The sequence below is a fragment of the Trichosurus vulpecula genome, chromosome 2 (genome assembly GCF_011100635.1).
Source record: "Trichosurus vulpecula isolate mTriVul1 chromosome 2, mTriVul1.pri, whole genome shotgun sequence".
Classification (NCBI taxonomy): Eukaryota; Metazoa; Chordata; class Mammalia; order Diprotodontia; family Phalangeridae; genus Trichosurus; species Trichosurus vulpecula.
In genome coordinates, this window is record NC_050574.1 from 436124562 (window position 1) to 436137357 (window position 12796).

At 36.2% G+C, this 12796-nt stretch overlaps 1 protein-coding gene across 5 annotated transcripts in view; it reads left to right on the forward strand.

Annotated features, from left to right (window-relative positions):
- USP9X (ubiquitin specific peptidase 9 X-linked) overlaps positions 1–12796 on the forward strand; it is a 257781-nt gene that overhangs the window by 214794 nt on the left and 30191 nt on the right. For all 5 annotated transcript variants that reach the window (XM_036744544.1, XM_036744547.1, XM_036744546.1 and 2 more), the window contains exons 32-33: positions 2785–2975; positions 6375–6548. In XM_036744544.1, the coding sequence (XP_036600439.1) occupies positions 2785–2975; positions 6375–6548 (365 nt within the window). The remainder of the gene's footprint in view (positions 1–2784; positions 2976–6374; positions 6549–12796) is intronic.

Genomic DNA, 12796 nt, shown 5'->3' on the forward strand with positions numbered 1-12796 from the left:
CAAGGATTAAGTGACTTCCCAGGGTCACACAGCTCACAAGTATCTGAAGCTGAATTTGAACTTGGGTTTCCTTACTCCAGGTCCAGCATGCTCTCCACTGCACTTTAGAACTGCTGCTATAGAGCAGAACTGTTTCGTTTTTGGTTTTGTATTCCTGGCACCTAGCACAAGGCCTTATGCATAAGAGGTACTTAATAAATATATGTTGAATTGAATTGTTTCTGACTACTGGTACTTCCACTTTAGGATTTTGTATTTTCCATGGGATTTGTGGTTGACTTGTTCTCAGTTTTCATACAGAATCCAAACACTAATGGCATACAGATGATATTAGGTAGCACAGACTAAAACGCCGTTCATATTTTTATCATGCTTTCTTCATGGGCTTTTGACTTGCTTTAACAGTGACTCTACTACCTTTGTGGTTGGTGGTACATGATTTAATGTTAACAGAGATAGGATGAGGAACTGGACTTATGGTTTTGTTGGTGAGGACAATTCCCAGAGGAGGAAACTCCCCCTTCTACTGCAGGGCTACAAGTTCTCTGCAACTTAGAGTCTTAGAGAGTGACCTAGAGCTCAGAGTCACACAAGCAGTATACGTCAGAGACAAGAAAAGAAACAGTAAGTGTGAGAGATTAATGTGTTCAAGAGAGTGGACTTGTCACTCACTTATACTTCATACTTAAGAATTTGAACTATAGATTTGAAAACATTTATGTAAAATATTTTCAATTAAATATTTTTATTCTTACTGTTTTGATTATCCATCTTCATTAGTTTATGCCTACCTATGTACTATCTGTTCGTTTTGTAAATTCTGCTTATAGGTTGTCCTTAGGAACCATAACTTAGCTTTCCCTCTTTGAAAAGAGAAGCGTGTCTCTGTGTCTTGACAAGAATATCATCTGGGTCTTAAATAGGAGAGCTTGTAGTCAAAATATAGTTTTTCTTCTAAGCATTCTCAGTTCAGACTAGAACCATATAAGAATTCCTTTTAGGAATAGTAGAGAGAGTAAAAGAGAGTGTCACGTGATTCAGAGCTGGAAGAAGTCCTACCTATTGCCCTTTCCTCCATTTGTTGTTGTTGTCAATTTTATTGTGCCATTTGTTTTTCCATTCTAGTTGTTTCTAAAAATCCTCTCATTCCTCCAAAATAAATCCTATCTTGTAACAAAAAAAAAGAATTAAACAAAACAGCCAACACAGCGATTCCATCTGACAGTATGTACAATCTTCTACCTTAACAGTCATCCTTTCTCTACTGAGAAGAGAATTTATTTCATTATCTGCCCTCCCCGACTATTTACTGGTTTTTTAGTAGCTTGGTGTTTGGTTTCCTTTTAGTGAACTTTACATTTACGTTGCTTTCTTTTTGTTCAGTTTTCTTTTGGTTTTGTTTATTTCACTTTGTACCAATTAATACAAATCTTACCTTGTTTCTCTGAGTTTCTCATACTCATCATTTCTTACAGTGTCATAATATTCTGTTATATGCAATTGCCGCATTTTTCTTCAGCCAATCCCAAAATAATGGGTACCTATTTTGTTTGCAGTTCTTTTTTATGACAACAAAGGTTGATATGAATATATCATATATTAGAACTTTGTGGGTATGCCTTTAATAGCTCCTGTTTCTTTAGCACTCTAAGGTTTATAAATTATTTCCCTCACAACAAATCTGTGAGGGTATGACAAGTATTATTTCTGCTACTTTTCTTATTGAGGAAACCAAGGCTCCAGTATATTTAAGTAACGTGCCCAAATCAAACAATTCTTCAGTGTCAGAACTAGGAATTAGATTTATGTCCATTGTATCTAATTGCCTTTTTTTTCCCTGTGAGTTTCTTTTGGGAGAAGAGGGTATGTAACCCCTTACTTTATATTTTATTTTGTTTCGTCACTTCCTGTATTTTATAGCATAATTATTGAATTTAGGCATGTTCAATATCCAAGGCTATTCTGGCCTCATGGGCAAATTTAGCCCTACTTTTTAATTAACAATCCCACCACTATTAGGAAAGCCCTTACTGTATATAGTCATTAATGGTAGAAAGAATATAAGGAAAATTTGCCATATATTTTAAAAAATATTTAGTTTTATACACTGTGTCCCTAGCTTCCTAATATCTAGAATGTATTATGAAATATTTTCATGACAGGATGATATTAAGTATTTTCTAGACAAAGGCATTATTTCTTTTTGAGGATATATCAGAATTTTTTCTAATATTTTATTCATTGTTTTGAAATAAAAGGCAGCATTGAAGGAATGTTTTATTTCGAATCAGAAGACCTTTGTGTTTGAAGCCTGCCTCTGGCATTTAAAAACTGTGTGACCTAGACCAAGTCATGTAACTTGGGATCTTTTTGGTTTCTTTAGCAGTAAGAATGGAATAACAATAGCATTAGCTGTTCTGTGAGATAACGCTTTTAAGGTGATCTGCAAACTTCCAAGTCCATTTAGATGGAAGTCATCTGTCCTTCACCATCATTCTTTTAAATGTAAATTAAAAGAGTGACTTGTGTATCCTCTAAAGGAAAGATTAGCCTTCTGATGCTATAAATGACCTGTGACAAATAAGACCTTCAGTAACACCCTATAAAATGAAGGTGCTTATTTCATATAAATACTATACATCTTGACTTGATTTTGAAAGTAAGTGTTATTATACAAATGTAAAATGCAATTGGTAAATTGTGCTTGTGCCTGCACTAATTAAAACATTTTCAAGACACCATTTATACTGTTTTCACTTTTTTAATGTGCTTGGCTTTTTTTAGAGTAATGTTGATCCCCGAGATGATGTATTTGGATATCCTCATCAATATGAAGATAAACCAGCATTGAATAAAACTGAAGACAGAAAGGAATACAATATTGGTGTTTTAAGACATCTTCAGGTCATTTTTGGTCATTTAGCAGCTTCTAGATTACAATATTACGTACCAAGAGGATTTTGGAAACAATTTAGGTAAGTGATAGCTAGATAAAAATTAAAGTACTTGATAATTAATTGTTTCAGAAGTGGGAATTAACTTTTAAAAGAATGTTACATATTATTTATTGGAGGTATATTAGATTATCCTTGAAATTACTCTCCCTTTCAGGCAGGATTAGACTTTGAAATTATGGAAGCAGTAATCCTGGGGAGTTAGAAGAGCCTTCTCTCAAGTTATAAAAGATGTATCAATGCCTCATTTGTTTTTATAATTTAAAAAATCCATGGACACCTTACTTGCATCTGGTCATTGCTAATTTCTATCTACTTCTACTCTACAAAGTAAAGGCAGTGAAGCAAAATAGCGTCAGGGTTCAAGTCCTCCCTATGACAACCTAGACTGAGGCTGTATTGCAGAGACAGTCTCAACCTGAATTAGTAGGTGGAATTTCCTCCTCCAAGTGTTCCCTATACCAGTTGATCCTCAAGTCCAGTCCCTATCCATATCCTTTACTCTTTTAGGAGAGAATCGAACACTGGTAGTCAAAAGAGCAATCAGGTGGTTCTTATTTGGGGTACTGAGAAAAGTTAGTGTCTTCTCCGTCTTCTGTTAGACTCCACCTGTCTGGTTCTTATTTCCATTTCCCTCCCAAGGACGTTTAGCTCCATTTAGATGGTTGTTTGTTTCACTAAGCATTTATCTTGCTCATTCATACCTTATGGCTTTGCTAGTGCTACTTTCACTTTGCCTTTCCAATCTCTGCATATTGTTCTCTCTTTGAAGCCTTTACTAAATAATACCCAAACCTGCATGGTTACTTTCTTCCTCTGAACTCTTAAAGCATTTTTAATTTAGAATTTAAACATATGCTTTCTTGTTTTCTAATTATAGTCATGAGTTTTGTTGGTTTTCTCTCCCTTGAGGAATTTGGCACCTGGCTCATAGTTCTCTTCTCTACCTTATCCCCTAGCCTTGTGCTTGGGAACTGCAGTGTTTGTGTTGATTTACCCTCAAACATCCCAACCATTCCAGCTTCTTAGCCTCAGTTCACCTACATTTTCACTCCACTTGAGCCACACATAAGAATGGACATACCCTTAATGTCACCATTTTCATAAGTAAGTGGTCTGTCTCCATTACCCAAAACTCTAAAATTCTTTTACCTTTTGTTCATCGTCCCATTGGCTTTATCCCTCCGTTCACCTGTATCTGTTCATTGTCTGCACCATGACCTATCCTTTCACATCTTTTTTCTGTTTCAGTCTCTCACCTGTGTTCTGGCCTGTTCTTTTCCTTCAAAGTTTTGGCCCTCTCGTTAACCATTTCAGCTTTTACTCTTTAAAAAGTCTTTAACTTTCAAATCCCCTGCACCCTTTTCCTGACCCTGCTCCTGCCTTTCCAACCCCAATTCTGGGTCACCTTCTCCATTCATATTTTCCACTCAAATAGACATTTTCCAAAAAGTCATTGGAGGAAGTCAGACAGATGTTACAGAGAGGGGCACCAAAATGGGTTTACTTTTAGCTGATCCTCACTACTACATAAGTCCCTATATTCTTCCATAATTAACCATCACATTCCCTGCAGCAGCTGTTTCAGATCTTTTTTTTCCTCCAAGCCCACACCTCTCTCTCTCCCTCCCTCCCTCTCTCTCTCACCTGCTTTCATCAGAGGACTTAGCTTCCTACTTTCCTCAGAAAATAGAAACAATAACAGTTTCTAGATTCAGAGCTTGAAGGGCCAGATGAGGAAACTGAAGCTCAGAGAGGTGAAGTGACTTGCCCAAGATCTCCCTAGTAGTAAGTGGCCAAAGCCAGATTCAAACCCAGATCCTCTTGCTCCACATGCATTATTCTTTCTACTGACTCAACCATTGTGAAATTCCTCTTCTCTGTCCCTTTCCTCAAAACTTTGTTGCATATTATCTCCCTTTCTCTGACTAAGAGATCTCATCCCCTCCTTTATCAAGGCCACTCCCTTTACTTGTTCTCTCACATCCCTCTCCATCAGGAGCTTTCCAGTGTGAGCTTCTCTTCTCTTTCCTTTCTATATCTCTTGTCTCTCTCCTTCATCTACATCTTTCCCACCCTGTTTTTCCCCTTCCCTGTCTCTGCCTTTTGCTTTCCCTTTCCTCCTGATATCTCCTTCCCTTCTCTCTCTCCTCCTCCATCTCCTTCCAGTCTCTCCCCATTTCTCTCCTTTTTAGCCTCTCCCTATCTACTGCCTCCTCTTCTGCAGACATACCTGGAGATCCCCCTCCCTTATCCCTCTTATCTTCCCGTATCATCCCTCACTCAGGTTGTCACCCTAAATTTCTTCCTTCTCATAGCAAACTCCATCTCTAACCCTCTTCTCTTTCATATTACCAATCATTTCTTACTTTCCAAATCTTGTGGCCTATTCTTAATTCTCATCCTTCTCTAGTCTTTGATACTGTTGACTGCCCTTTTCTCCTGGATAATTTGTTCTCCTTGTTTTTTATGTGATACTATACTCTTTCCTATCAAGGATATACTCCAAGGCTTTTATTTGGGCCCTCTGTACCCTCTCTTGATTCTTCATCAAATCCCATGATTTCATTGATCTCTCTTCTAATAATTCCCAAATCTGTAGGTGCATGACCCTAATCGCTGTCTTGAATTCTAATAACTTTGTAACCAGTTGCCTTATCTGTTAGACATCTGCAAGTGAATGTGCCTCTCCCCTTCTCCCCCTCCTCCCCCCCCCCCAAAAAAAAAGAACAAATTAGGCCATTCCTCTCATAGTGTCTTTGCGAAGGTTTCCCTATGACTCCTTTAAATAATGAATTGTCATGGCAAATTTTAAATATTATCCTTTAATATGCAGGTTTGAAGGAGAATACTTATTGGTAAAATGAGCTGTATCTATACTTTCATCTGACCTTGTAAATAAAGACAGGAACTTCCTTGAAGTTTAGCAGACTCGTTTATTGTCCCATAGAGCAAGACCCTATTTTATGAGGGGCTTGGGTATAGAGGAAATATTTTGTTTCTGCTTACCAGGATTATGTCAACATTAGAACATAAGTAAAGTTCAAATTTATTTATAACTGGTATGTATTTATAAAGCATTGGCTCACTTTCTTTATCAGGATATTCTCTACTATATCCTCTCTGCCTTATGATATCTCCATTTTGGCTTTGCAAATGACTATATTTCTCTACCAAATATGTGAAGCATCTGGTGTTGCTCATATCCTTCTACTTTGGGAGTAGATTGTTTTTTATTATATCCTGTGAAGATCATTCGTATATACTAATAATTGTTTATAACTTGGTAGTGTTTGCTATTTAACCTTAGGGTACATTGGTATACATCTTTTACAAGTAAGTAGTCTTTATTATGTTAACTTTTTTCCTGTAAAATATTGTGTCAAAGTAATGCTTTCCTTTTATTCTGTTTAAAATTAGGCTTTGGGGTGAGCCTGTTAACCTACGTGAACAACATGATGCTTTAGAATTTTTTAATTCTTTGGTGGATAGTTTAGATGAAGCTTTAAAAGCATTGGGACATCCTGCTATGCTAAGTAAAGTCTTAGGAGGTTCTTTTGCTGATCAGAAGATTTGCCAAGGTTGTCCACATAGGTAAGTCTAGTACTGATTTTTTACTATTCCAAATAAAAGTTTCCATAATTACATACCAATAAATGCAGTGTGGTTTTAATATCTTCATTATAGGAACTAGACGTTTATGACTACAAGAAACACTTTTGTGTACCCACTTCTTTGACCTGAGATAATGTAGTATAACGTGGGAAGGAAATTCTACACTGACTCTCCTCTATGCTTCTTATAAATTTGTATCACCTCCTAGGCAAATCAGTTTGATTTAGCCTGTTCATGCATCTGCAAAATAAATGAGTTGGACTAGATGATATCTAAGGTCCCTTTTGCCTCAAAAAAATGTGATTTATCTACCCTTATCCTTTTCTTTATCACATTGTTTTATCATATCAAAGCATTTTGTTAATCTTTATTGTTTTGATACACCCATCCCTTCCCAATTAGTCCCTTCCCCGACAGTTAACTAAAACCAACTGCCATAACACTGTGGCTTACAGCATGTAAACATTCTATATCCATCATACACAGCTTTTCTATTGAGAGAAAGAAAATGTACTTCACCATCAGTTCTGTAAAGCAAAAACTACATTTTCGCATAATCTGAATAGATGACTTGAATTATTGTAGTTGTGCCTGTTTTCTGGGTTCCATTTGCTTCACTCTGTTATCATTTCATACAAGTCTTGCTATGTTTTATATGACTCACGAGTATTTCATTTCATTCATATACCACCACTTTTTCATCTGTTCCCCAGCTACAGTCACTTTATCCCGTTTTTTGCAACTATAAAGAGTGCTGCTGTGAATACGGTGGTGTCTTGGAAGGTTTCACTCTGTTGTTTCTATACATGGGGTATTGACCTGCTAGTAGGATTGTTAGGTCAAAAGATGTGGAGAATTTGATAACTTTTTGTATATTCTATTACAATGGTTATACCAATAACTAGCTTTACTGGCTGCATCATCTCTGCTGATTTGGAGGTTGCAAAGTGAAACCTCAGAATTGTTTCAGTTGGTATTTTTCTTAGTGATGGAGTATCTTTTTTTTTCCTCCAAAATCAGTCCCTTACCTACTTATTTTTCAATCAGTGGTTCTTTGACTTGGGTATTTCTGTATTCATCTGGGATGGCATACTTTTATTGGAGATTTTTGCTACATACATCTTTCCTAAGCCCTTCACACCCCCCGTTTAACAGCTTCTGCTGGAGCTTCATTGATTTTGTTTATGCAGAAGTTTTAAATTTTTATATAATCAAAAATGTCTCATCTTTTGTAGTCTCATTTGGTTAAGAATTCTTCCTCTAATCATAGTTATGAAAGGTATCTCCTTTTATCCTCCTAATTTTGTTTTTTGATAGGATTTGGTCACAAATGCAGCTGGAACTTATCGTATGTGTTGTGAGGTCGTGATGCAAATGTATTTTCTACCAAGCTACTTTTGAATTTTCCCAGCTGTTCATATTGAATAGGGGACCTTCAATAGGCTGTATTCTGGAGTTTATCAAATAGTGCATGACTGTGTTCTTTTCCTTTGAAGTCCTTTAGTGTGTGATTCTGATGATCTGTTTTTTAAAACAGTACCAAATAAGTAATGCGATTACCACTTTGTAATATAGTTTGAAATCCGATCATGCTAGGCCCCTTTATTTCTACGTTTATTCCATCATTTCCTTCCAAATTTATTGAACTCTTGTTAATCCAAATGAATTTTTATTTCCTCTAGTTCTATAAAATAACTTTTTGTTATTTTAGTGTAGCACTAAATCGGTAAATGAATTTCAGTAGAAATATTTTTGTTATATTGATGAAGCCTATATATAAATCCAGTTAAGTTTTCCTTTATTTCTATAAATAGCCTTTTAAGTTCATAGTTTGAAGGATGGGTAAAGATATGTATATAGCAATAATGAGTTTTAATGTTTTTATACTGGAAGCAGAGTTACTGTGTGTATATGTATAACATTTTTCTTAGTAAAATATCTGTATTAAAATGTGTATCCTTTCATGATCATGTCCATCATTAATCAAGTTCTCAGTTTTCAACCGATCTTCTATAATCATTTTTAATATAATGTTTTAATTTTTTATTATTCTAATCTTCTCAAACATGAGTGTTTTCATATACAAAGAGCAAAAAGAGAGGTCTGCCTATGAAACAGTTCATCTCCATTACATACAGCTTGTTATTGTTTTCAGATTTATATAATCAACTCAGCACATCAGTAACAAAACTTTCCTGTTTGTATCTCCCTCTGTACTTCCTCCATTTAAAAAACAAATTCTGTAATAACTCTCTTTACTCTTCATTTTTGTTCCTATTGATGTTGATCATCACTATTGCTAATCCCATTCTCCCACCCCAATTCCCCCTTAAAACAATTTTTTTAAAGCAAAAAAAAAAAACAAACTTGAAAAAATTGGCAAGTTACTTGAAACAGATCGATAATTTTGTCTCAGTTTGCACTTTTAGACTGCACACTTCTAGGCCTTTCTTCTAGACGGTGAACAACATACTTCATCATCTCTCTCTTGGAGTCAGGGCTGGCCATTACATTGATTAGATTAAGTATTGCAGATTTGTTTTTCTTTAGGGTTTCAATTATTGTCTAAATTGCTCTTGATTCTTCTAAGTTTTCCATTTTTCTCTTTGATCATTTCTACCTTCATCAGTAAAACATATTAACACTTCAAAGCACTGTTTGCCGAGCTTTACAGTTTAATAAATTTTCTTATAATCTACTCTTTTGTTCTCTGGGACATTTTTTTTTAAACTCTTAGGTCTTCCCTAAATTAAATTGTGAACCCAAAAAAATGTCAAGATAGGCATAATGACCAAACCTATTTTATGCTTAATCCAACTTCAAGACCATTTCCCTGATTCCCCACAACTGCTAGTGCCTTCCTCCAAAAAATTATTTTGTATTTACTTTGCATAAACATGTGTGTACATATTGTCTCCCAGAATATTATTTAAGCTCCTTGAGAGCAAGGGTATTTGTTTCACTTCCTCTCCATAATCTCTAGTGCCTAGAGCTGTAGCTGGCATGTAGTAGTAATCTATAAATGCTTGTTGGTTGATTGAAGCAATTTTTTAAAAAAATTCCGAATAGGTGAAATTGTTTCGGTCTGTTCATCTTAAATGAAATTTTATAGCATGTTAAAATTTGTTTTTTTAAATGTCCATCAAAATCAAAAAAGTATACAATGTAATTTGTTTACTGAATAGTGTTCATGGATAACCAGTAGAAATGTACAAGATTAGAAGCTGAATTTGACCTTTTCTGGTGACCAATGTAATATAACCATTTATTTGGTACTGTTTTATTGTTTTTTAGACTGTATGAAATGAAAAGAATAATGGTTCCTGTGAGTTTTCCTTCTCTCTTTTTATGTATTGCTTAAGGTCTGTTTTCTACAAGGCAGATTTGCAGATCAGTGCATCTTTTTTGTAACCTTATTTCTTCTTCCTACATAGAAAGTGAAGAAAATAGGAGATTTTGCCCAGCAAAGGAAATTCAGTAGCATTGTCAGAGTATGACCAGAAAAGTGAACAAATCAGCTGTAATAACTGCAACCATGTTCTGTATTTTAGGGAGATAGCAAATCAAACCTCTTTATTTTGTTACTAGTGTGTTTAGTTCGTTTGTCAAACTATTTGTCATTTGTTGAAACTAAGTGACTTAGTGTTGTGGTCACATAGTTTGTAGTTTTTAACAACTGTCTCAGGACTCCTTAAGTTTTGCTTATTGTGTTTTCATGACAATTTTTTGAAGTCATTGGCATTTTAAACTGAAGTCTTGATCAGTTTACCTTTAGGAAAGATTTTATTGAGTAAATAAAAAATACTTATCTATAAGTGTAATGAGCAAAAGAAAAGCCACCCAGCTGAACTCTCCCAACATGCCCTTTCAGACAGCTTTAAAATGATCCCTTAAGATAAACTTAGAAGCAGCAGGGCCATAGAAAGGTCAAGATGAGACATTTTCCTATCCTAAGACCCTTAGGATATTAGCAGGAAAGGTGTGTAACACCAAGGTGGACATAAGCCCAGACTGTACACGGCACCCGCAGCGGGCCCTAAAGGTGGTTGTAACAAATGGCAGCAGTTGCTTCAGAAGCTTTCAGTGCAGAGATGGTTGGGGGAGGTTAGACAACTGGTCAGAAAGAGATTATAAGGGATCCTTTGCTGGCAGCGACTACAACCAGTATTGATTGGCAACTCTGCCTACACACAGTTCCATGGGCAAGAGAAGCATTAGCACTTGTGGCTGCAGGAGATCAGGGACCCTTCCTGGGCCTATAGCTCAGACTAAGAGAGCAGTGACTACACCTCTCCCAGGATAACACAACCTTGGAAGCCCCCAAAACTTGCAAATCCCCCAGAACTAAATCTGAAAACAACAGCATGAAAAGCCAGAAACTTAGGACAGTGCCTCCCCACCCCAATGTGAGCAAATACCAACATTAACATAAAGTTCAAAGTCAAAATATAAACTGGAAAAATGAGCAAACAACAAAAAAAAACAAACCATAAAAAGCTACTATGGTGACCAGGAAGACCAAATTCAGAAGAAGATAACAGCATGGAAACAGCTACAACCAAAGCCTAAAAGAAAAGTGCTAATTGGACCCAAACCCAGCAGGAATTCCTGGAAGAGTTAAAGAGGGGGAGTATTTTGGGAAGACGGTGGAGTAGGTCAGAAAACTTTTAGCCCTCCAAATTTCCTCTACAAAAAAAAAGACAGAGCCCCACCTCAGAGTGAATGCAGAGCAGTGACCCCAAGAAATACTCTACCTCCAGGAGCCACCTCTAGGCTGACTATGTGGAAGCAACAAATAACAAGCCCTGGGGGCAGCTGAATTGGGAGGCTGCCTCAGCTTTAGGGACAGTGTGGGGGATCCACAGTCGACTAAGAGAAGATTGAAGGACCTTCTACTGTTGTGGGACACCAAGCAGAGCTGTGCTGACCTGAGATGGTCCTGAGCTGCAGGGGAGAAGGAGCGTGTGTGTGTGTGTGTGTGTGTGTGTGTGTGTGTGTGTGTGTAAAAGTCCTCTAAATTCAGAAAGAAAAGGGTAAGAGGATAGAGGGGGAAGGGTTAAGGGAGGGACTCTTAGATGAAGGGGGAGGTTAAGGAATAACAGGGCAAACTAGTGGGTAGCAGTAAATTAGAGGCGTAAGGAGGGATAGGGTAAATAGGTGAGAAGGATAGTGTTGAAAAATAGGAAGGAGGGAAATACACAACAAGTAATTATACTTTAGAATATGAATGGGACGAATTTATCCATGAAACAAAAAGAGACAGCAGATTAAAAATTTAAATTCAACAATATGTTGTTTTCAGGAAACAATAAAGATGAGAGATTAAATAAAGGGCTGGAGTAGGATTTACTATATTAAAATAGCAAGGGTAATAATCATGATCTCAGACAAAGTTAAGGCTGAAATAGATTTAAAAAGAAAAATAGGAAAACTACATACACCTTGTGTCACCAATATTTAATATTGTATTAGACTACTTAAGTTAACTAGACAGTATAAAATAGCTGTGCGTATACCTGCCAAAACAAACACAGGAACTACGTGAACATAAACATAAAACACTTTTTATATAAATAAAATCAGATTTAACAAAGTTCATTGGAAGAGCAAAGGTCAGGAATCTCAAAGAAACCAGGGGAAAAATATGAAAAGTTGTAAAGGAAGGAGATTCACAGCAGTATCAGACTTTAAACTGTATCACAAGGTGAGAGCATTGTTGAAGAGTAAAATGGGTAATTACAGTTATTTTAAATTAATTTTTTTTTTGTATAAATAGAACCGATTTAACCAAGAACAGAAGGAGTGCAGAAAATTGGAAAGAAATTTCCATAGACAATCTCTCAGATAGGATCTGATTGTGTTGGATACTGCTGTGGTGGAGGAAATGATGAGCTGCTTGATTGAGAAAAACGTGGAAAGACTTGGACCGATAAAGAAAGACGCCGTCCACCTCCAGAGAACGATGAGCAGTAGAAATAGGCATAGATGTAGATGAGGGAATGTGTGTATGTTTATGGATATGCATGCACATACGTGTGTGTGTGTGTGTGTACTTATCCATGTTTAATTGTAGCCTTCTTGGAGGGGAGGAGGCAGAATAAAGGAAAAAGTACGCAGCAGAGAACAAAAGAAAACATAGCAGAAGCAAAGAAAAGCTAGGTAGCTTTGAAAATAATGTGTAGTGTTTATTATATAGGTTTTCTTGAAATGGAAATTTATTGTTTTAT